Source organism: Heteronotia binoei, chromosome 5 (genome assembly GCF_032191835.1).
Source record: "Heteronotia binoei isolate CCM8104 ecotype False Entrance Well chromosome 5, APGP_CSIRO_Hbin_v1, whole genome shotgun sequence".
NCBI lineage: Eukaryota > Metazoa > Chordata > Lepidosauria > Squamata > Gekkonidae > Heteronotia > Heteronotia binoei.
In genome coordinates, this window is record NC_083227.1 from 16,187,966 (window position 1) to 16,209,412 (window position 21,447).

At 47.0% G+C, this 21,447-nt stretch overlaps 1 protein-coding gene across 1 annotated transcript; it reads right to left on the bottom strand.

Moving 5' to 3' along the window:
• Positions 1-586: 586 nt before the first annotated feature.
• On the bottom strand, positions 587-19,741 carry LOC132571756 (zinc finger protein 420-like). Its single transcript, XM_060238549.1, has 6 exons — positions 19,535-19,741; positions 18,673-19,432; positions 17,134-17,141; positions 6,938-7,055; positions 4,178-4,297; positions 587-2,942 (listed from the first exon to the last, which is right to left on the bottom strand). Exons 1-6 carry the CDS (start codon positions 19,739-19,741, stop codon positions 1,069-1,071), a joined length of 3,087 nt encoding a protein of 1,028 aa, XP_060094532.1. The 3' UTR covers positions 587-1,068.
• Positions 19,742-21,447: the final 1,706 nt, after the last annotated feature.

Sequence of the window (21,447 nt, forward strand, 5' to 3'; positions counted from 1 at the left end):
TTCCTTCTATTAGCTGAGGCTCCCCCCCCCCTCCTGGTCCCCTGGGGAAGAAAGGAAGGAACCAGAGCTTCCTTGACCAGTTCCCTGGATCCCATGGGAGAATACAAAAAAATCACCTTTAAGACCAATGAGTGCTAATGTTTTAAGCATGTTTTACGTTTTTTAAAAATTCTTTAATTGTGTTTGTCTGTATCCTTTATAAAGTTTTTATCTCTCCTACCTAATCTTAAATAGGTACACACATGGCCCAGCCCAACCAGGTCTCATTTATGTCAGATCCGGCCTTCATAAAGAATGAGTTTGACACCCCTGTTCTGCAGTAATTGCTGACTTTGATATCCTACAGTGGCTATTGACTTTTTGCATTACAGATTTATGATACCTCCAGACTTTTATGGCTGTAATATCACCTTAACTTCAATAAAACTTTTCTGGAAAAAAAACAGTATATGAGAAGGAGTGGATTTAATTGCTGTAATAAAATAAGAAGTTGATGGGGATGAAGCTGTCAAAACATTAATTGCTGATCTTTTGACAAAATTGTTCAATATATCTTCATACTTTGATTCCCTATCAGGTAGACAGGACAACCAGTGTTCCCCCTAAGCTGAGTTAGTGTGAGCTATCTCACAGTTTTTTAGCCTCACACATTTTTGTCTTCGCTCAGGAAGGATGGTCTCAGAGCAAACTAATTTATGCAGTAGCCAAATCACTCACTCACAGTTTTAATATCAATAGCTCGTGAAATAAAATTTTTGCTCACAAGATCCCACAGCTTAGAGGAAGCATTGGCTATACCCAGTGTATTTTTTAAAAAATATGCAGGGAATCTTTCTTCACATTTCTTGGTAGTGCACGTTCTTTGATGTGAAGCAAGGTTTCTACACTTTCTAATGCTTTCCCAAAACATTTATATTGTTTTCCCTAGTATGAATTCTCACATTTTAAAGTCAATTTACCACAAAAGTTTGTGTACAGTATGGGCATTCACGGCCTCCCCAAGAGACTGCTCTGATATCTATTAAAGCCAAGTTGATAACAGTGCTTTTCACCAGCGTCTGAACATTTCTACATTTTTTGTCTTGCATGAATAATTTCATGTCTAATAAGATTTGAGCTCTGACTGAAGCAGTTCCCACACTCCAGACATCTAAATGGCTTCTCCCCAGTGTGGATCCGTTGATGTCTAATAAGGCTTGAGCTCTGACTAAAGCAATTGCCACACTCCAGGCATTTATATGGTTTTTCGGTGCCTTGAATATTTTGGTGTAAATTAAGATTTTTCCTCTGACTGAAGTTCCTTCTGCATTCCAGGAACTGAAATGATTGGTCTCCTGCATGCACGATTTTATGTCTCTTCAGACTTGTTTTGTAAACAAAGCTTTTCCCACACTCCAGACATTTATACGGTTTCACTCCTGTGTGGATTCTTTGATGATTGGAGAGCCTTGAGCTCATGCCAAAACGCTTTCCACATTCCGAGCATTTATACGGCTTCTCCCCTGTGTGGATTACTTGATGTAAAATGAGGTTTGCATTCCGGGTGAACTTCTTTCCGCAAACCAAGCATTCATACATTTTCTCCCCTGTATGGATTCCACGATGGTTAGTAAGTGTTGATTTCTGGCTAAAGCACCTCCCACATTCCAGACATTTATAAGGCGTTTCTCCTGTGTGGGTTCTTTGGTGTAAAATGAGGTTTGCGTGCCGCGTGAATGTCTTTCCACATATATAACATGCATTTGTTTTCTCGCCTCTGTGTATTTCTTGATGCTTAGTAAGATTTAATTCCTGACTGAAGCACTTCCCGCATTCCAAACATTTATACGTTTTTTCTTCGGTGTGGGTTTTTTGACGGACACAAAGATTCGCACTCTGAACAAATCCCTTTGCACGCTCTAGAAGCTGAAACGGTTGCTCCCCTGTGTGAGTTCTCTGGTGTCTCATAAGACTCGTGCTGTGAGTGAAGCTCTTTCCACACTCCAGGCATTTAAATGGTTTCACTCCTGTGTGGATTCTTTGATGAGTAACAAGCCTTGAGCTCTGACTAAACCGCTTTCCACACTCCAAGCATTTATACGGTTTTTCTCCTGTATGGATTACCTGATGCAAAATCAGGTTCGCACTCCGTGTGAACTTTTTCCCACATTCCAAACATTCGTATATTTTCTTCCCCGTGTGGATTCCTTGATGGCTAGTGAGGGTTGACCTCTGACTGAAGCTTTTCCCACATTCCAAACATTTATATGGCCTTTCTCCTGTGTGTGTTCTTTGATGTAAAATAAGATTTGCACTCCGCATGAACTTCTTCCCACATTCTGAACACTCATAGGTTTTCTCTCCTGTGTGGATTGCTTGATGAGTGGTGAGGGATGAGTTCTGGCTAAAGCTTTTCCCACACTGCAAACATTTATATGGTTTTTCTCCTGTGTGGATTCTCTGATGTATTATAAGGTTTGTACTCCGCATAAAGCTTTTCCCACATTCCAAGCATACGTATGTTTTCTCTCCTGTGTGGATTCCCAGATGGGCAGTAAGGGTTGAGTTCTGAATAAAGCTCTTTCCACATACCAAACACTTATATGGTTTCTCACCTGTGTGGGTTCTTTGATGTATGATGAGGTTTGTACTCCGCATAAAGCGCTTCCCACATTCTATGCACTTATATGGTTTTTCTCCTGTGTGGGTTCTTTGATGGATAATGAGGTTTGCACTCCGAATGAATCTCTTTCCGCATTGCAGGCAGTCGTACGGTTTCTCCCCTGTGTGGGTTTCCCAATGCACTTTAAGAGTTGACACACTAGCAAAGCTCTTCCCACACGCAGAGCATTCGATTCTTGTCTTTCCTTCATCTATAGTTTCATGGTACCCACTATTCCGACAACCAGTAGATGTAATGTTTCCTTTGAAGTCATTTTCATTTGCTGTGTCCCACACATTTCCTGTTGAAATAAAGCAAATGCAGACACGAGCAGAAAGAAAAAAAGAAACATCAGATCCAGACATGCACCAATTTAACTACATGGAATATTCCAGAATACAATACTTTGTCAGGACACCTCTTCAAAGGCCCAACAGGGCAGCCAGTATTCTAACAACTTAGATCTTTGATTCCACAATATTAACTATTGGGAACACAAAGGGGTTTACAACTTTGTTCCCTTCTCTATTTAATCCTCACAACAACTCTGTGAGGTAGAGATCAAAACAGGTAGCCATGTTCGTCTGTCTGTAGCAGCAGAAATGAGCAAGAGTCCAGTAACATCTCAAAGGCTAACAAAATTTTTGGCAGGGGATGAGCGTTTGTGAGTCAGTTAGTAGTATCTGAAGAATTAAGCAGTGACTCACTAAAGCCCATTCCCTACCATAAGCTTTCTCAGTCTTTAAGGTGCTACTGAACTCTTGCTCTCTTCTGTGAGGTATGTTAGGCCGAAAGTGTGTCGCTGGCCTCAGATTACCCAGCAGTCTCCCTTGACAGAGAGGGGATTTGAACCTGGATCTCCTAGTCTGAAACCACTACACTATGCTGGCTCTCCTAATATTAATAAGATAATACCAGTAGAAAAGAACAAGAGTCCAGTTAGCACCTTTAAGACAAATTAAATTTGTGGTAGGGTAGGAGCTTTCAAAAAACAGCCCCCCCACAAACCCCAGGTACCCTCAGATCAATTCTCCATTATACCCTATGGGAATCAGTCTCTATAGAGTAAAATGGAGTGCCCAGCAGACATTTTCCTCCCCCCCCCCCCGAAGCAGGGGGAGGCCCTCCAAACCAGGGGATCCCCTGCCCCCAACTGGGGATCGGCAACCCTACTTTCAGGGAAGGGAACTAATAAATAGTGGGAAAGGGGTTGTGGGTCCCCCACTTGTTTTGACTGTAACTTTGTTCAGACATTTCCCCCACAATTTTAAGGTTGCCAGGCCTATGTTGGAAAATACCTGGAGACTTTGGGGGTGGATCTGGGAGAGGGTGGGGTTTGGGGAAGGGGAGGGGCCTCAGGGTAGTCCAATGCCCTAGAGTCCGCCCTTTAAAGCAGCCATTTGCTCCAAGAGAGATGATCTCTGCCAGCTGGAGATCTCCAGGCCCCACCTGGAGGCTGGCAACTCTAACAAGTCATTTGTTTTCTCCCCGCCACCAGCACCACCTCCACATTTTCCTTCCATTTAGAACACTCACTTTCATCAGTTATATTTGGGGGGGAATCATCCTCGGGCAATCTTCTTGGAGAAGCCTCAAGCATTTCAGGGCTTTCCTGTGGAAAGTTCTCCTCTGCAATTCCTGTCATGGCTCTTTCATCTGTGAGAGACAGGAAACAATTCAGAAACCTCTCTGAACCTCAGGTCATGAAAGCCAGGAGATGCCAAAGAGGAAAATGATGAGGGAGGGGAGACATGAAGCATACACAAAAAGAAAGTGAAGTACCCTTGTAAGATTTCAGCTGGCAATTTATGGCTCCCCATGCTCAAGGCAAGAGGTGGAAAAGTCCAGAAAAGGGCAACTATGATGATTAAAGGTTTGGAACACTTTCCCTATGAAGAAAGGTTAAAACGCTTGGGGCTCTTTAGCTTGGAGAAACGTCGACTGCGGGGTAACATGATAGAGGTTTACAAGATTATGCATGGGATGGAGAAAGTAGAGAAAGAAGTGTTGGAACTCAGTCCTAAAATGGCTGACTGACTCCATCTTAGTAATAGTAATGTTGTTTTTGCAATGTCATGCTGAGTCATGCTGCATCATGATCCAGCTGTTACCTGTTACTAAGGTAAGGTGGGATGACCTCACCTGTAATTAGGCTTTGTGCTGACTCACAGAGCTGATGCAACCTTGCATGATTGGTACGTGTACTTAGGGAAGCTCAGTGAGCCTGCTCAGTCTGCCTGTAAGGATTGTGGGTACTGTGAGGCCCACTGTCTGGGTGGCAGCGAACACTGCTGGTGTTGGATCCTAGGCTACTGTGCTTGGATCGTGCTGTGTATACTTACTGCTGTATACTGTTATCTACTGAAGTGTGTACTGATTACTGTGTATGACCTTGGCCTGGCAACGACTCTGAATATTGGATACTATTCTGGTAAATATATCTACCATTAAATACAGCTGTTTCTCTTGTCTATTAATTCCTGTGTTTTGCCTGTCCCTCTCCTTCAGCTCTTCTGCTGCGTGCAAAATACTCTAACATTGGTTATGGGCCCAGAGCTCCCAGTGTTTCCAGAGGTGCTGCTGTTCTGAAGACAGAGGAGGCAGCACAGTGTTTTTGGAAGAGACAGAGGCAGACTGCCAAGTTGCCCAGGTGTCCAGTGATAAGTAGCAGAGATGGAAGCTGCAAATGTTGTTTCCTTCTCTGGGCTCAGCATTACTAAGCTGAATGGGACTAACTATGCTACGTGGTCCCAGAAGGTCAGTCTGTTATTAAAGCACCAAGAGCTGTGGGAGGTGGTGGCTGCTCCTTTACGTGGGCTGATAGCAGCTGCTGAAGACAGAAAAGCTGCAGACCTTTTGCGTAAAAAGGATGTTAAGGCTTTGTCTTTAATAGGTCTTTCTCTAGATGACTCCCAGCTGGTGCATATAGCAGGACTGGAGACGGCTCATGACTGCTGGAATGCTTTGAAGCAAATCATAATGCTGTATCAAATGCCCTCTTGTAAAGGCTTTACGTGAGTCCCAGACCATTCTTATATCAGTGCCTTTGTTTAAATTTAGGATGATGAGAACCAGAGAGGATTGTGAGGCACTCCAAAGGGATCTGTTGAGGCTGGGTGAGTGGGTGTCAACGTGGCAGATGAGGTTCAATGTGGCCAAGTGCAAAGTAATGCACATTGGGGCCAAGAATCCCAGCTACAAATACAAGTTGATGGGGTGTGAACTGGCAGAGACTGACCAAGAGAGAGATCTTGGGATCGTGGTAGATAACTCACTGAAAATGTCAAGACAGTGTGCTATTGCAATAAAAAAGGCCGCCATGCTGGGAATTATTAGGGAGGGAACTGAAAACAAATCAGCCAATATCATAATGCCCCTGTATAAATCGATGGTGTGGTCTCATTTGGAGTACTGTGTGCAATTCTGGTCACCGCACCTCAAAAAGGATATTATAGCATTGGAAAAAGTGCAGAAAAGGGCAACTAGAATGATTAAAGGGTTGAAACACTTTTCCTATGAAGAAAGGTTAAAACGCTTGGGGCTCTTTAGCTTGGAGAAACATCGACTGCGGGGTGACATGATAGATGTTTACAAGATTATGCATGGGATGGAGAAAGTAGAAAAAGAACTTTTCTCCCTTTCTCACAATACAAGAACTCGTGGGCATTCAATGAAATTGCTGAGCAGTCAGGTTAAAATGGATAAAAGGAAGTCCTTCTTCACCCAAAGGGTGATTAACATGTGGAATTCACTGCCACAGAAGGTCGTGGAGGCAACAAGCATAGCCAGCTTCAAGAGGGGATTGGATTAAAAAATGGAGCAGAGGTCCATCAGTGGCTATTAGTCAAAACTCTACACACCCCTGATGTAGCTAATCCTCCAAGAGTTTACAGGTCTCTTCTTACTGGCCCTACTGTAAGCTCCAGGAGGATTGGCTACATCAGGGGTGTGTAGCCTAATATGCAAAGGAGTTCCTGCTACAAAAAACCCTGCCGCTTTCACCCCCCTTTCTCTACTGCAACCTATCAACAGTTAAAGGAACACACATATATAAATTCAGATCATTACAGAACCCTAGAGTTCTCAGACATTCTCTCCCAACCCCACTCCTAAAAGTTGGAGCCTATCTCTTTCCTGTCTAGAATAGAGTTCCTTACAATAAAGGACTCATATTAGTTAATATGGCTCTATGTGTAACTTTGCTTCTGGGCAGCACACTCTGACCAGATAGACTCTGTAGCATTATGTACCTTGAGCACTCTGAAAAACCCAAATAATCCAACACTAAACACCTACCTGTTGATCTCTCACCTTCATCAGGGGCTTGGACACACGGCTCTTCCTCTCCTTCTAGACAGGTAACAAGGTCAGGCTTGGAAATCAGAGGCTGTTCTCCAGAGGGAGAGGCAGAAGCCTGGAGGGAAGCATGTGTGTTAAGATTTGGTTCCTACCACCAAAGGAAAGAAGGACCCTTAATGCAAGAAGCCTCCTGCCCAGAATTCCCCAGTGTGACTGCTGCACAACACCCTTCAGCTCTCAGAGAAGTAAATGTTAGCTCTCTTCACAAAACCTACATGTGGCCATATTAGTCTACTGGAAAGAAGAGATGGGGATTGGATTTATACCCTGCCCTTTGCTAGCCAAAGGAGTCTCAGAGGGACTTACAATCTACTTTCCCTTCCCCTCCCCACAACAGACACCCTGTGAGGTAGGTGGGGCTGAGAGAGCTCTGACAGAAACTGGTCTTGAGCAGAACAGCTTTGAGAGAACTTGTAGCTGACCCAAGGTCACATCAGCAGGTGCAGGGCTTTTTTTTGAGTAGGAGCACATAGGAACACAGTTCCGGCTGGCTTGGCATCAGGGGTGTGTGGCCTAATATGCAGATGAGTTCCTGCTGGGCTTTTTCTACAAAAAAACCCTGAGCAGGTGTATGTGGGGAAGTGGCGAATCAAACCCGGTTTTCCCAGAGTCCGCACACTTAACCACTACACCAAACTGTCTCTCAAGGGGGAACACTAAGAACAAAAAAAGAGTCCTGCCTAATCAGGCCAGTGGTCTATCTAATCCATCATCCTGCCTCACACTGCGGCCAACCAGTTCCTCTGTAAGCCCAACGAGGCATAGGAGCTGAGGCCTTCATAAGAGCATCAGAAGAGCCCTGCTGGATCAGACCAGCAGTCCATCTAGTCCAGCATCCTATCTCACACAGTGGCCAATGAGTTCTTCTGGAGGCCAATAACAGGACATAATGGCTGAGGTCAGCCAGCAGCTTGGAGAATGTATTATTTATTTATTTATTTGTTTGTTGCACTTGTATCCTGCCCTCCCCAAACGGGCTCAGGGCGGCTAACAACAGTCACAATTTGATGACAGATTCACAGTATAACAACAAAACATTATTAAAATATTAAAACGGTTTGAATACAGTTCAGACGGCGTTCTGTCTGTTTTGAATTAATTTTGTGATGATATTGTGGGGTAGAAAGTACACACCCCCGTAGATGTTGAAATTACCTCCGTTTAGTTACTGAACAGATATGTCTTACAGGCCCTGCGGAATTGTGACAAATCCCGCAGCGCCCTAGTCTCCTCACGGAGGGCTTTCCAGAGAGCAGGCGCAGCCATGGAAAAGGCTCTTGCCCTCATAGTGGTCAAACAGGCATCCTTTAGCCCGGCGATCTTTAACAGATTTAACGAGCTTGATCGTGGTGCTCTCTGGGGCTCGTGTGAGGAAAGGTGGTCCCAGAGGTAGACAGGTCCCAAGCCATATAGCACTTTAAAGGTCGTAACCAGCACTTTGAACCGGGCTCGAAATGCTACAGGCAGATCCGTAGCTACGAGGGGGCCTGTGGGGGCACAGCTCCCTGACTGCTAGGCAGGGCCCCCTGACTTGGAGCCCCCAACGCGCCTCCAGTGCCTCGGCTGCATCCTTCTCCATTCTGCCATCATCATACACTGTTGCTTCTGCTTGCTTAGGGGAGGTGATCATACATAGTTGCTTCTGCTTGCTTAGGGGCCAGAAGAATTCTCTGACCCCTCAGCAAGCAGAAGCAACGAGGCACTTTCGGAGCCCAGGACTGAAACTTAAGCTCCCTGTTGCTTCTGCTTGCTTAGGGGCTGGAAGAAATCTCTGACCCCCTCAGCAAGCAGAAACAACAGAGCACTTTCGGAGCCCAGGTCTGAAAGTTAAGTTCCACGTTGTTTCTGCTTGCTTAGGGGCTAGAAGAAATCTCTGACCCCCTCAGCAAGCAGAAACAATGGAGCACTTTTGGAGCCCAGGACTGAAAGTTAAGTTCCACGTTGTTTCTGCTTGCTTAGGGGCTGGAAGAAATCTCTGACCCCCTCAGCAAGCAGAAACAATGGAGCACTTTCAGAGCTCAGGACTGAAAGTTAAGCTCCATGTTGGGCTGATGTTGGGCTAGAGGGCGCCTACAAGAAGAGGCCGTTCTGGCCCTCAAGTGGGGCAGCAGGGGTAGGGGGAGAATGGCTCCATTGCAGGCAGGGTAGAGTAGGCTGGCGCACACAAGTGAAGGTCCTGACTGCAATCCGGGGCTGGGGATCAGTGGAAAGGTGATGTTCGCCTGCGGGGGTTTTCTGGCCTGGACTCGCTGGCCACCTGAGCGAGAGTGGGAGCTGCGCTTGGGCAGCCTCGGCTCGCCCTCCGACAAGAAGAAATCTGAATTGGAGGTCTTGTAGCCCCAGAAGTCAGCTGCGACTTGGTGGCGCCTTCCACCCCACTGGGCTTGCCTAGCTGGATCATGCTACAGGTAAGGGCAGGGAACTGTGCAGCATGTATCTAAACCTCTGAGTGGCTCTCCACCAGAGCTGCTGGAAGAGGGCGGGGAAAGGGATCACCTTGGGGCAGCTCTGGGGAGGGGGGAGGCTGTATGGCAGTGAGCTGGCAGCTTTCCTCCTCAGCGGTGGTAGGAGAGAAGGCCATGGAGGCTGCAGCTTCTGTGTCCGAGTCAAGGGCAGCCCCATGCAGAGGGTGTTACAGTAGCCTATTCTCGAGATGACCGTTGCATGAATTACTGTAGCCAAGTTGCTGCCTACCAGGTATGGCTCCAACTGTCTTATCTGCCTAAGATGATAGAATGCAGATCTGGCAGTGGCTGCCACCTGGGCCTCCGTAGTTAATGAAGGCTCCAGGAGAACCCCTAAACTCTTGACCCTTGAAACTGGCGCTAAAGACACCCCATCGAAAACCAGTAAAGGGATCTCTCTTCCCAGGCTGCCTCAGTTTTGCTGGATTCAATTTCAGTCGACTGAAATTGAGAGCCAGTTTGGTGTAGTGGTTAAGTGTGCAAACTCTTATCTGGGAGAGTCTGGTTCGATTCCCCACTCCTCGACTTGCACCTGCTGGAATGGCCTTGGGTCAGCCATAGCTCTGGCAGAGGTTGTACTTGAAAGGGCAGCTGCTGTGAGAGCCCTCTCAGCCCCACCCACCTCTCAGGGTGTCTGTTGTGGGGGGAGAAGATACAGGAGATTGTAAGCCTCTCTGAGTCTCTGATTCAGAGAGAAGGACGGGGTAGAAATCTGCAATTCTTCTTCTTCTTTGTCTGAGCCATTTCACAGCGGCTTGTAATGCCCGATCTAGATTTTCTGGGATGCAGTCAGCTTGGCCGCCCATCAGGAGGTAGAGCTGGGTGTCATCCGCATATTGGTGACATCACAGCCCATAGCTCCAGACAATCTGGCTGAAGGGGTGCATGTAGATGTTAAATAGTGTTGGGGAGAGAACTGCCCCCTGAGGCAACCCACAGACTAGTGTGTGTCTCTGAGACAACTTTTCCCCCACTGCCACCCTCTGTCCCTGACCTTGGAGAAAAGAGGTAAGTCATTGGAGGGCAGACCCCTGAATCCCCGTGTCGGCAATGCGATGCGACAGCAGCTGGTGGTCGACTGTATCAAAGGCAGCTGACAGATCTAATAACAGCAACACTGCCGATCCACCTTCATCCAGATGTCTTAGGAGATCGTCCAAGAGGATGACCAGTACCGTCTCCATCCCATGTCCCGGGCGAAAGTCAGACTGAAATGGGTCTAATGCGTAAATGTCATTCAAAACCCCCTGTAGCTGTGCTGCCACTGCCCTCTCAATGACTTTGCCCAAACTTTTAAGCTTTAAATTTTAAGTTGCTTTCTTTCCACCTCTTCCTCTCCCATCTATTTGTTTTCCTTCCTTCCTTCCTCCCTCCCACCCTCCTTTCCATCTAGTGGCTCTCAAATGTCTGACGTTTATTGTATGAGGCTCTTACATTAAGCAAGTCTGGCCACCCCTTCTCTTGGAGGATTGGCTACGTCAAGGATGTGTTCCTGTTGCAAAAACAAAAAAGAGCCCCGAGCCTACTAAGAACCATAGTGACACCATAGCTAGTGCCCACTTAGGGTTTTTTAGAAAGTGGGTGGGGAGGGAGGTGGGGGACGTGCCCAGGAGGAATTCTGGAGGCCACTGGAGATCCAGTAGGGTTGCCAATTCCCAGGTGGGGGCAGGGGATCCCCCGGTTAGGAGGCCCTCCTCCCACTTCAGGGTCATCAGAAAGCAGGGTTGGGGGGAGAGAAATGTCTGCTGGGCACTCCATTATTCCCTATGGAGACCGATTCCCATACGGTATAATGGAGAATTGATCCGTGGGTATCTGAGGCGCTGGGGGGCTGTTTTTTGAGGCAGAGGTACCAAATTTTCAGCATAGCATCCAGTGCCTCTTCTCAAAACACCCCACAAGTTTAAAAAAGATTGGACTAGGGGGTTGAATTCTATGAACCGCAAAAGAAGGTGCCCCTATCCTTCTTTGTTTCCAGTGGAGAGAAGGCATTTAAAAGGCGTGCAGGTCCCTTTAAATGTGATGCCCAGAACTCCCTTTGGAGTTCAATTATGCTTGTCATACCCTTGCTCCTGGCTCCACCCCCAAAGTCCCCAGATATTTCTTGAATTGGACCTGACAACCCTACTTGGCAGATTAAAATAACATTGTTCCAGGAGCACTGGCTTCATTCTCTCCCACCCCTCTTTCCCAGTGCGTTTTTAAAATCACCAGAAACAAAGGAGTGGTACAAGGGGAAACAGAGGGGTGGTGCAAGGGTCGAGGATCAAAAGAAGAAAAGGGGGGAAAGAAAAGGAAAAAGAAGAGGGAAGTAAGGTATGTGGGGGGAGAAGAAAGCACACAAACAGCCCCCTTCGTGTTTCCTCAGTGACCCCTCCTTTACCTGAGCTATCCGCCCAGCAGTCCTTTCATAAGGAGGGGATCTGGAACCCAACTCTGACATGTTTCCTCTGCCCACGAGGATGAGAAAGACAGTGGTTAGCTTTCCGTCCTCTATATATATTTTTGTCCTCCAATTCCGTAGGCAAAAAATAGCAGTCTCCATAAGTACATAAGAAGAACCCTGCTGGATCAGACTGATCATCCATCTAGGGTTGCCAATCCCCAGGTGGGGGCAGGGGATCCCCTGGTTTGGAGACCCTCCCCTCACTTTAAAGTCATCAGAAAGCGGGGGGGGGGCGGGACGGGAAGAAATGTCTGCTGGGCACTCCATTATTCCCTATGGAGACCAATTCCCATAGGGTATAATGAAGAATTGATCCGTGGCTATCAGGAGCTCTGGGGGGGGGGCTTTTTTTTTTTTGAGACAGAGGCACCACATTTGCAGCATAGCATCCAACACCTCTTTTCAAAGGACCCCCCAAGTTTTAAAAAGATTGGACCAAGGGGTCCAATTCTATGAGCCCCCAAAGAAGGTGCCCCTATCCTTTTATTATTTCCAATGGAGGGAAGGCATTTAAAAGGTGTGCAGGTCCCTTTAAATGTGATGGCCAGTACTCTCGTTGGAGTTCAGTTATGCTTGTCACAACCCTGCTCCTGGCTCCACCCCCAAAATCCCCAGATATTTCTTGAATTGGACTTGGCAACCCTAAGTCCATCTGGTCCAGCATCTTTCTTATCAAGACTCACGGCAGATTACAAGTATTATGAAACTTTTCATTCAGTAAGCTGATTACCACATGATGATAATGTCAGTTGATCAGTAAAAGATTCCTAGTAAAACCATGTCATGCCCTGGGGGGCAAGGATGCACTGTGGTCTCCTGGAATGAAGCAAAAAGAGAGGTTCCCCCCTTCCTTGCTGATAACAATTGTTCTTCTTCAAAAGAACTTATGTATTTGAATGTCCACCATATACATTTTAACTCTGCAGTATGATTACTGCATCGCCAAGAATTGGGCTTCCTGTCACAAAGATTCTTTCACTCTCAGAAGTGCAATGCTGTAGGTAAAACACCTAAAAACACAGTGGCTCACTGGCAGAGGATCTGCTTGGTGGGGCTTTTTTTGTAGAAAAAGCCCAGCAGGAACTAATTGGCATATTAGGCCACACCCCCTGACATCACCACCATTTCACACAAAAAGCCCAGCATGTACACATTGGCATATTAGGCCACACCCCCTTACACCAAGCCAGCCAGAACTGTGTTCCTGTATGTTCCTGCTCAAAAAAATAAAAGCCCTGCTGCTTGGTAAGAAGAAAGGTCCCAGGTTCAATCCCCGCCGTCTCCAACTAAAAAAGGGTCCAGACAAGTAGGTGTGAAAAACCTCAGTTTGAGACCGTGGAGAGCAGCTGCCAGTCTGAGTAGACAATACTGACTTCGATGGACCGAGAATCTGATTCAGTAGAAGGCAGCTTCATATGTTCATAAAGTCTCAGACACTTCAGATCTTCCTCCTAGGGAAGATGCTCCAACCCCCTAATCATAGGTGCCCCTCTCTGAACTTTTTCCAACTCTGCAATGTCCTTTTGGAGATGGGAAATTTTGTTTTGTAGGAGGGAAACGTTTCTCCCGGCCAGCCTCATAACAAAGAAGGCACATCTTTTTTTCAGAGAGTCCAGCCACTTACTTGAGCAGCTGTCTGGGCAAATATATCTGAAGAAGTATGCATGCACAGGAAAGCTTATACCCAGCCTTAAACTCCATTGGTCTCAAAGGTACCATTTAACTCAGATTTTGCTCAACTAACCTTCAGTTTAACTGGCTACGGGGCATCCCTCAAAATGCTAGTCTTGCACAAATGAAGCGTTTGGGGCTCAGTAAATAAAAGCCACAAACTGAAGAGTTATGCTAGGACATTTCCTTGCACTTCATTGTCCCAATGACTTCTTTTATTCCTTTCTAGAGCTCCCCCCACCTCGCCTCAGATGCAAATGTTTCCCCAACCCCCACATGCTGCCCGCCACCCCAAATTTCTTCCTCTTTTCAGCCGGAGACTGAGAGAGTGCAGAGACCAAAAACTTGCTGCAGAGTTAAAGATGAAATGAAAGCTGGAGAAAGGAGGGGGGCAGGGAATCCTCTCCACCACCACCACCCCATCCATCAATCCCTGCTTTAGATCATGTTATCCCCCCCACCCCAACTCACCAGCTACTGATGCAGCAGCCTGTGCAATTGAGACTCCCTTAGTGGGGGCAGGCAGGAAATACCTTTGAAAGGTAAACCCCTCCCCCCCATGCCTTTCTAGAACTGGGAACTCTGTCACCTTAACCCTTAGAGGGGCTCGCTCAAGCAAAAGGTAGAGAGAGGGATAAAAGGGCAGTGAGCATTCACTGGTATTGTCCGGTCCAAACATTTTGAAGTGGACACACAGAGAGCAGGAGAGAGAGCCCTGATGAATCAGACCAGTGGGAAAAGTCCAGAAAAGGGCAACTAGAATGATTAAAGGGTTAGAACACTTTCCCTATGAAGAAAGATTAAAGCGCTTGGTGCTCTTTAGCATGGAGAAACGTTGACTGAGGGAAGAAGATATTGGATTTATATCCCGCCCTCCACTCCGAAGAGTCTCAGAGCGGCTCACAATCTCCTTTACCTTCCTCCCCCACAACAGACACCCTGTGAGGTGGGTGGGGCTGAGAGAGCTCTCACAGCAGCTGCCCTTTCAAGGACAACCTCTGCCAGAGCTATGGCTGACCCAAGGCCATGCTAGCAGGTGCAAGTGGAGGAGTGGGGAATCAAACCCGGTTCTCCCAGATAAGAGTCTGCACACTTAACCACTACACCAAACTGGCTCTCGGGGTGACATGATCAAAGATTACAAGATTATGCATGGGATAGCGAAGGGAGAGAAAGAAGTACTTTTCTCCTTCTCTCTCAATACAAAACTCGTGGAATTACTCAATGAAATTACTGAGCAGCAGTGTTCCCTCTAAGCCAGGGGTGACCAAACTTACTTAACATAAGAGCCACATAGAATAAATGTCAGGTGTCTTAGAGCCACAAGGAAGGAAGGAAGGCAAACAGATGGGGGAGAGAGAGGTGGAAAGAAAGCAACTTCAACTTTAAATGCACTCCCCAAGCTATTAACTGGCTTGTTTTGAAGAAGTGCTTCTCCAAGCTGGCCAGCAGGGTGGTGGGGGCTTCAAAAGCCCAATGATACGTGTGAAAGAGCCACATGTGACCCCCGAGTCACAGTTTGGCCACCCCTGGTCTTTAAGGTGCTGCTGGACTCTAAGTCTTTTCTACTGCCACAGACAGGCTAACGTGATGGCCTGCCTCAATCTGGCTTCATGGAAGGCACCACACTTGACCGTATAGAATGGAAATCCATCACCCTCGTGATGAAAGGACAAGAGGGACTTGCCTTCTAGCTCAGGGGTGGCCAAACTTGCTTAATGTAAGAGCTACATAGAATAAACATCAGATAAGAAGATGATATTGGATTTATATCCCGCCTTCCACTCCAAATCGCAGAGTCTCAGAGCGGCTCACAAACTCCTTTATCTTCCTCCCCCACAACAGACACCCTGTGAGGTGGGTGGGGCCGAGAGGGTTCTCACAACAGCTGCCTTTTCAAGGACAACCTTTGCCAGAGCTATGGCTGACCCAAGCCCATTCCAGCAGGTGCAAGTGGAGGACTGGGGAATCAAACCCAGTTCTCCCAGATAAGAGTCCGCACACTTAACCACTACACCAAACTGGCTCATGTTTGAGAGCCATGAGACAGGAAGGAAAATAGGATGAGGGGAGGGAGAGGTGAGAGAAAAGCAACTTAAAATGCATCCTCCAAGCCGCTGGCTGGTTTATTGGAGAAGTGTTTTAAAGAGCTGGTGGTGGGGGCAACTGAGAGCCACACAATATGTGTGAAAGAGCCACATTTGGCTCCTGAGCCACAGTTTGGCCACCCCTGCTCTTAGCTGACTTAACATGAGCTAGCTCACAGATTTTTTTACCTCCAGTTCACACCTTTTTGTCTTAGCTCAGGAAAAATGGCCCCAGTTCACAATAATTTATGCAGTAGCTCACAAAGAATTTTTGCTCACAAGACTCTGTAGCTTAGAGGGAACATTGTTGAGCAGGCGGGTTAGAACTGATAAAAGGAAGTACTCCTTCACCCAAAGGGTGATTAACACGTGGAATTCACTGCCACAGGAGGTGGTGTCGGCTATAAGCATAGTCAGCTTCAAGAGGGGATTGGATAAACATATGGAGCAGAGGTCCATCAGTGGCTATTAGCCACAGTGTATTGTTGGAACTCTGTCTGGGGCAGTGATGCTCTGTATTCTTGGTGCTTGGGGGGGGCACAGTGGGAGGGTTTCTAGTAACCTGGCCCCACTGATGAACCTCCTGATAGCACCTCGTTTTTTTGGCCACTGTGTGAAACAGAGTGTTGGACTGGATGGGCCATTGGCCTGATCCAACATGGCTTCTCTTATGTCCTTATCAGCTTCAAGAGGGGATTGGATAAGCATATGGAGCAGAGGTCCATCAGTGGCTATTAGCCACAGGGTATTGATGGAACTCTCTGTGTGGGGCAGTGATGCTCTGTATTCTTGGTGCTGGGGGGGGCACAGTGTTGATGCGCCTGTGCTTAGTGAGGGTGGTCTTTAGTGACGCAAAGAACGAAGGCTTGCACAAAGTAGTGTTGAAACCACTATATACAATTTATTTACACCTTCACTCTCCAAACCGACAGAATGCTCCGCTGCAACTCCACCATACATATCCCACACACAGTAAAGTGTCTTTGTACATTTATACACATCATCCACCCAGGTAACCAATCAGCTTGCTGCTGAGACATTGCCTAGGCTGATGCAATCTGGCAACCAGCCACCTTCTGTCACTTAGATGATCTACCTGGCAGTTCTGTTACTTTCACTTTCCCAGCACGTGCATAGAAACTGCTTGGCTCTGAATATACTGACACGCCTCCTCAGTTTATAAGCACATAGCTGCCACATATCTTAATATTACATATTACACATGTTCTTTAGTAACATTGATACACAGTTTACATTCACATTTGCTTTCATATTTTTACATTGCTTTCGGATATACAATTATCACCATTCAGTATACTGCCTCTGAGACTCTGTTGGCACACACGTTTAGTTCTGTTCGTTAATTACTGTTTCAAGTACATTCTTATCAGTTAGATAGTTACTTAGTTAGCCTCCCCCGGCTCATCCCTTTTTCTCCTCTGGTCGCTCTGCTAGAGCACATACCGTATCATCTGTATTACAGAGGCACGTTATTTTTCAGCTTTGAGTTTACACATTAGTTTGTCATTCAGAGTTTATTTCTTTAATTAATACATTTGTAGCAGCTAGCATTGTCTTTGGAGTTACATTCTTTGCATTAACACTACCAGTCTGCTGGCACATAGAGCCCGTTTTCCAGATACCTTATTGAAGCCTCTACCGTTTCAGGACTCTTAGCTTGTGACTCTTCCTCCTCTGTGGAAGAGGTACCATAATCTAGATCCAGTACACTCTGGTAACTCCTGGGCTCCCCATTAGACAGATAACCTCCATTAGACAGGTAATTTATGTCACTGTCATATCCATACCGTTTAGGTGGTATTCCCTTGTTTTCTCTAGCAGACACTCTGACCTCAGGCATTTTGCACCTTACAGCTTCAGAGCTTTCCTGCTTTATACTGTCTGAACTGCCAGCACTTTCCTCTCTCTGTTTCAGTGAGGGAGCTTCTCCGTTTACATCACTGTGCCCCTCCTCACTATGTAGAGATAGTTGCAATTCAACTCCTTTAGCCTTTTCGTTGGCATGGATTCTAGTCCAGTTCTCGTCCTCACAGAACGAAGCTGCTCTACTCAGCTTCACCATATTATTTGAATCCACAAACCAATATGCTTTCATGCCATTTTGATAGCCTACAAATAATAGCTTTCTGGCTCTGGCTCCCCCTTTCCTCCTCTTGTCCAGAGGAATATTCACCCATGCCTTAGACCCAAAGATCCTAAGGTAGTCCAGGTTTGGCTTTTTGCCATACAGTACTCTATATGGTTTATCATCCAGAGCCTGAGTCCACAATCTATTAGAGATAAAACAAGCTGTTTTTAATGCTGCTCCCCAATATGCCAACTTCAGTGCACTATCTGCCAGTAAAGCGTGGCACATGGTTTGGAGGATGCCTCCTCTTCGCTCCGCCACACCGTTTTCGGCTGGAGAGGAGACATTGGCAACTCTGTGATTAATGCCTTCCTCCCTTAGATAGTTCCCAAAGCTTTTACTTAAAAATTCACCCCCCATATCACTTTGGAGAGCTGCTATTTTGCAGTTTAATTGCTTTTGTACTCTTTTTGCCCAGTACTGGAAAGTTGGAAAGACATCGCATTTTTGCTTAATTGCATACACCCACGCAAAGCGGCTGTAGTCATCTACTATGACTAACCCATATCTATTCTTTGATACACTGGGTGCATACGGCCCCACTACATCTGCATGCACTAATTGGAGTGGTCTTACTGACTCCCGGTCACTCTTTTTAGCTACTGGGAACGCTTTGGACTTTGCCTCTTTGCATATATTGCAATCTAGGAACACATCACACTTATCAACCTTATTCCCTTGCAATATAGCCAATGTTTTATTAATGGTATTGCAGCTTGTGTGTCCCAGACGTCTGTGCAATCGATGAATGCACCTACTGTGGGGTTGCTTATTCCACACTGCCTGTGCCTTTCCCACTGTCTGTTCCAACGCATAAACATTTTCTTTCAACACACCCTTTGCCAACAGTTTACCTTTTTTCAGTATCTTGCAGCCCTTAGCATCAAAAGATACCGTGAAACCAGCTGTTGCTAATATTGAGACGCTTAGCAGGCTCGTCTCCAAAGCTGGCACACAAAGCACATTATCAAAGGTATAATTTAGTCCCAGAAAATGCACAGTGCCTTGGCAAAGCACGTCAGCCTCCCGGCCGTCAGCTAAGCTTACAGTTTTTTGACTGGCCGGCTTGGTGTCCTGCAACTGCTCCTCCTTGCAGCAAAACATCTGCGTTGCTCCAGAGTCTATAATCCACGGCACACTCTGTAGCCCTGAGCTAGTTCTCACCAGAGTTGCTTGCTGTGTCCTTGAAGACGGCTGCCGGCCTCTCCTCTGCTGGGGACAACTCGTACGCAGATGTCCGGCCTGGTTGCAGATATAACATCCTTTCTTTTTTACTTGTAAAGCTCTCTCCTCCGGCTCTGCCTGCCAGCTGGAAACGACTCCCCCAGGCTTCTGCTTGTGGTTGCGGTCAGCCTGCTCTTTGCATTCCAGCTGCCTCTGTTCTTCAGCCAGGAGCTTTCCCGTTATATATGGCAAAGTCAGTTTATCTGAATCCTGGCCCTCAAACGCTATTATAAGCATATCAAATCTCTCATGAAGAGAGCTGAGAATTAAGTAGACTTTGTCCTCATCAGGCACAGCTTTCCCCCCATGCTCTAACTCCTTGAAACACACAGACATACCGTCGAGGTGGTCCTTCACCGACTCCCCAGCCAGCATTCGTTTCCTGTACAGCTTCCGAGTTAGAGATATCAGCGAGCCTGCTGATTTCTGGACATACACGGCCTTGAGGGCTTCCCAAGCCTCCTTCGCTTTCTGGTGCCCTCGAACATGCACCAGCTGGTCATCAGACACACTCAAGATAATTGTGGCAAGAGCCTTCTGGTCCTGAACGGTCTCTGCCGGTGTGGGATCCTCGGGAGGAGCAGACACACAGTCCCATAGCCCCTCTCGTTTCAGGAAATGCTCGAGCCTTAACGACCAGGTATTATAGTTGGTGGTAGTCAGTTTATCCATCAGCACAGTAGCTGCTGCTGTAGCCATCCTGCTCAGCCTCTGACATTCAGCCACTGCTGGTCTTACCTCCAAGACAGCTTCTGGAGCACCTCAGCGTCCATCTTCACCACCTCTCTCAGAGCTTACAGGTGCAGCGGAAGCGTACTGGGCCCATAACCCTGTTGATGCGCCTGTGCTTAGTGAGGGTGGTCTTTAGTGACGCAAAGAACGAAGGCTTGCATGCAGTAGTGTTGAAACCGCTATATACAATTTATTTACATCTTCACTCTCCAAACCGACAGAATGCTCCACTGCAACTCCACCATACATATCCCACACACAGTAAAGTGTCTCTGTACATTTATACACATCATCCACCCAGGTAACCAATCAGCTTGCTGCTGAGTCATCCTGACATTGCCTAGGCTGATGCAATCTGGCAACCAGCCACCTTCTGTCACTTAGATGATCTACCTGGCAGTTCTGTTACTTTCACTTTCCCAGCATGTGCATAGAAACTGCTTGGCTCTGAATATACTGACACACAGTGGGAGAGCTTCTAGTTTCCTGGCCCCACTGATGGACCTCCTGATGGCGCCTGGTGTTTTTGGCCACTGTGTAACACAGAGAGTTGTACTGGATGGGCCATTGGCCTGATCCAACATGGCTTCTCTTATGTTCTTATGAATGGAAACAAAAGCGACATAAAGGAGGAACCTGAAATACAGCAACGTATTACCATGATTAGTTAAACTCACAACACTCTTGTGAGGTGGGTTAAGCTGAGAAAGAGTGTGATCCATCGAAAGGCAGGCAGGAGCTTCTACAGCAGAGGGGAGACTAGAAGAAATATTGTATGAAAGTAGAGTTACCAACTCCAGCTTTGGAAATTCCTGGGGACGTGACAGCAAAATTGGGGGGAGGGGGGGCAAAGAGACCACAATTATATACAGTTGTCAAATTCCAGGGGTTGGTTGCAGATCTCCTGCTACTGCAAGGTGGCAGAGATCAGTTCACCTGGAGAAAATGGCCCCTTTGGAAGGTGGACTCTAGGGCAAGAAACCCCACAAAAGCCTAGGGTTGCCAGCCTCCAGGTGGGGCCTGGAGATCTCCCACTTTTACAACTGATCTCCAGCTGGCAGAGACCAGCACCCCTGGAGAAAATGGCTGCTTTGGAGGTTGGGCTCTATGGCATTGGACCATGCTGAGGCCCCTCCCCTACCCAGATCCCAGCCTCTTCTGGATCCACCCCAAAAGTCTCTGGCTTTTTTCCAGCATAGACCTGGCAACCCTATTGAGGCCCGTCCCTAAACCCTGTCTTCCTCCAACTCCACTCCCTTCAAATCTCCAGGTATTTCCCAACCTGGAGCTGGCAATCCTACTGCAGTAGGGAAGTTATGCCATTAAAGTCACCCTCCCCAACAGCTATTTCCTCTAGGGAACCTGCTCTCTGCAGTTTGGAGGTCAGCTATAATTCCAGAACTCTAGGCCCAACCTGGAAGATGGCAACCTTATGTGAAGAAGATATTGGATTTATATCCCGCCCTCCACTCCGAAGAGTCTCAGAGCGGCTCACAATCTTCTTTACCTTCCTCCCCCACAACAGACACCCTGTGAGGTGGGTGGGGCTGGAGAGGGCTCTCATAGCAGCTGCCCTTTCAAGGACAACCTCTACCAGAGCTATGGCTGACCCAAGGCCATTCCAGCAGGTGCAAGTGGAGGAGTGGGGAATCAAACCCGGTTCTCCCAGATAA

Bases quoted from the DNA above. Each gene is read 5' to 3' on its own strand.
- LOC132571756 (XM_060238549.1), bottom strand. From the start codon at position 19,741: ATGGCTACAGCAGCAGCTACTGTGCTGATGGATAAACTGACTACCACC. The intron at 19,433-19,534 runs GTGCATGTTCGA...CTAACTCGGAAG, and splicing joins GTGTGTCTGATGACCAGCTG to CTGTACAGGAAACGAATGCT. The intron at 4,298-6,937 runs GTAGGTGTTTAG...TGTCTCTCACAG, and splicing joins TGAAGGTGAGAGATCAACAG to ATGAAAGAGCCATGACAGGA.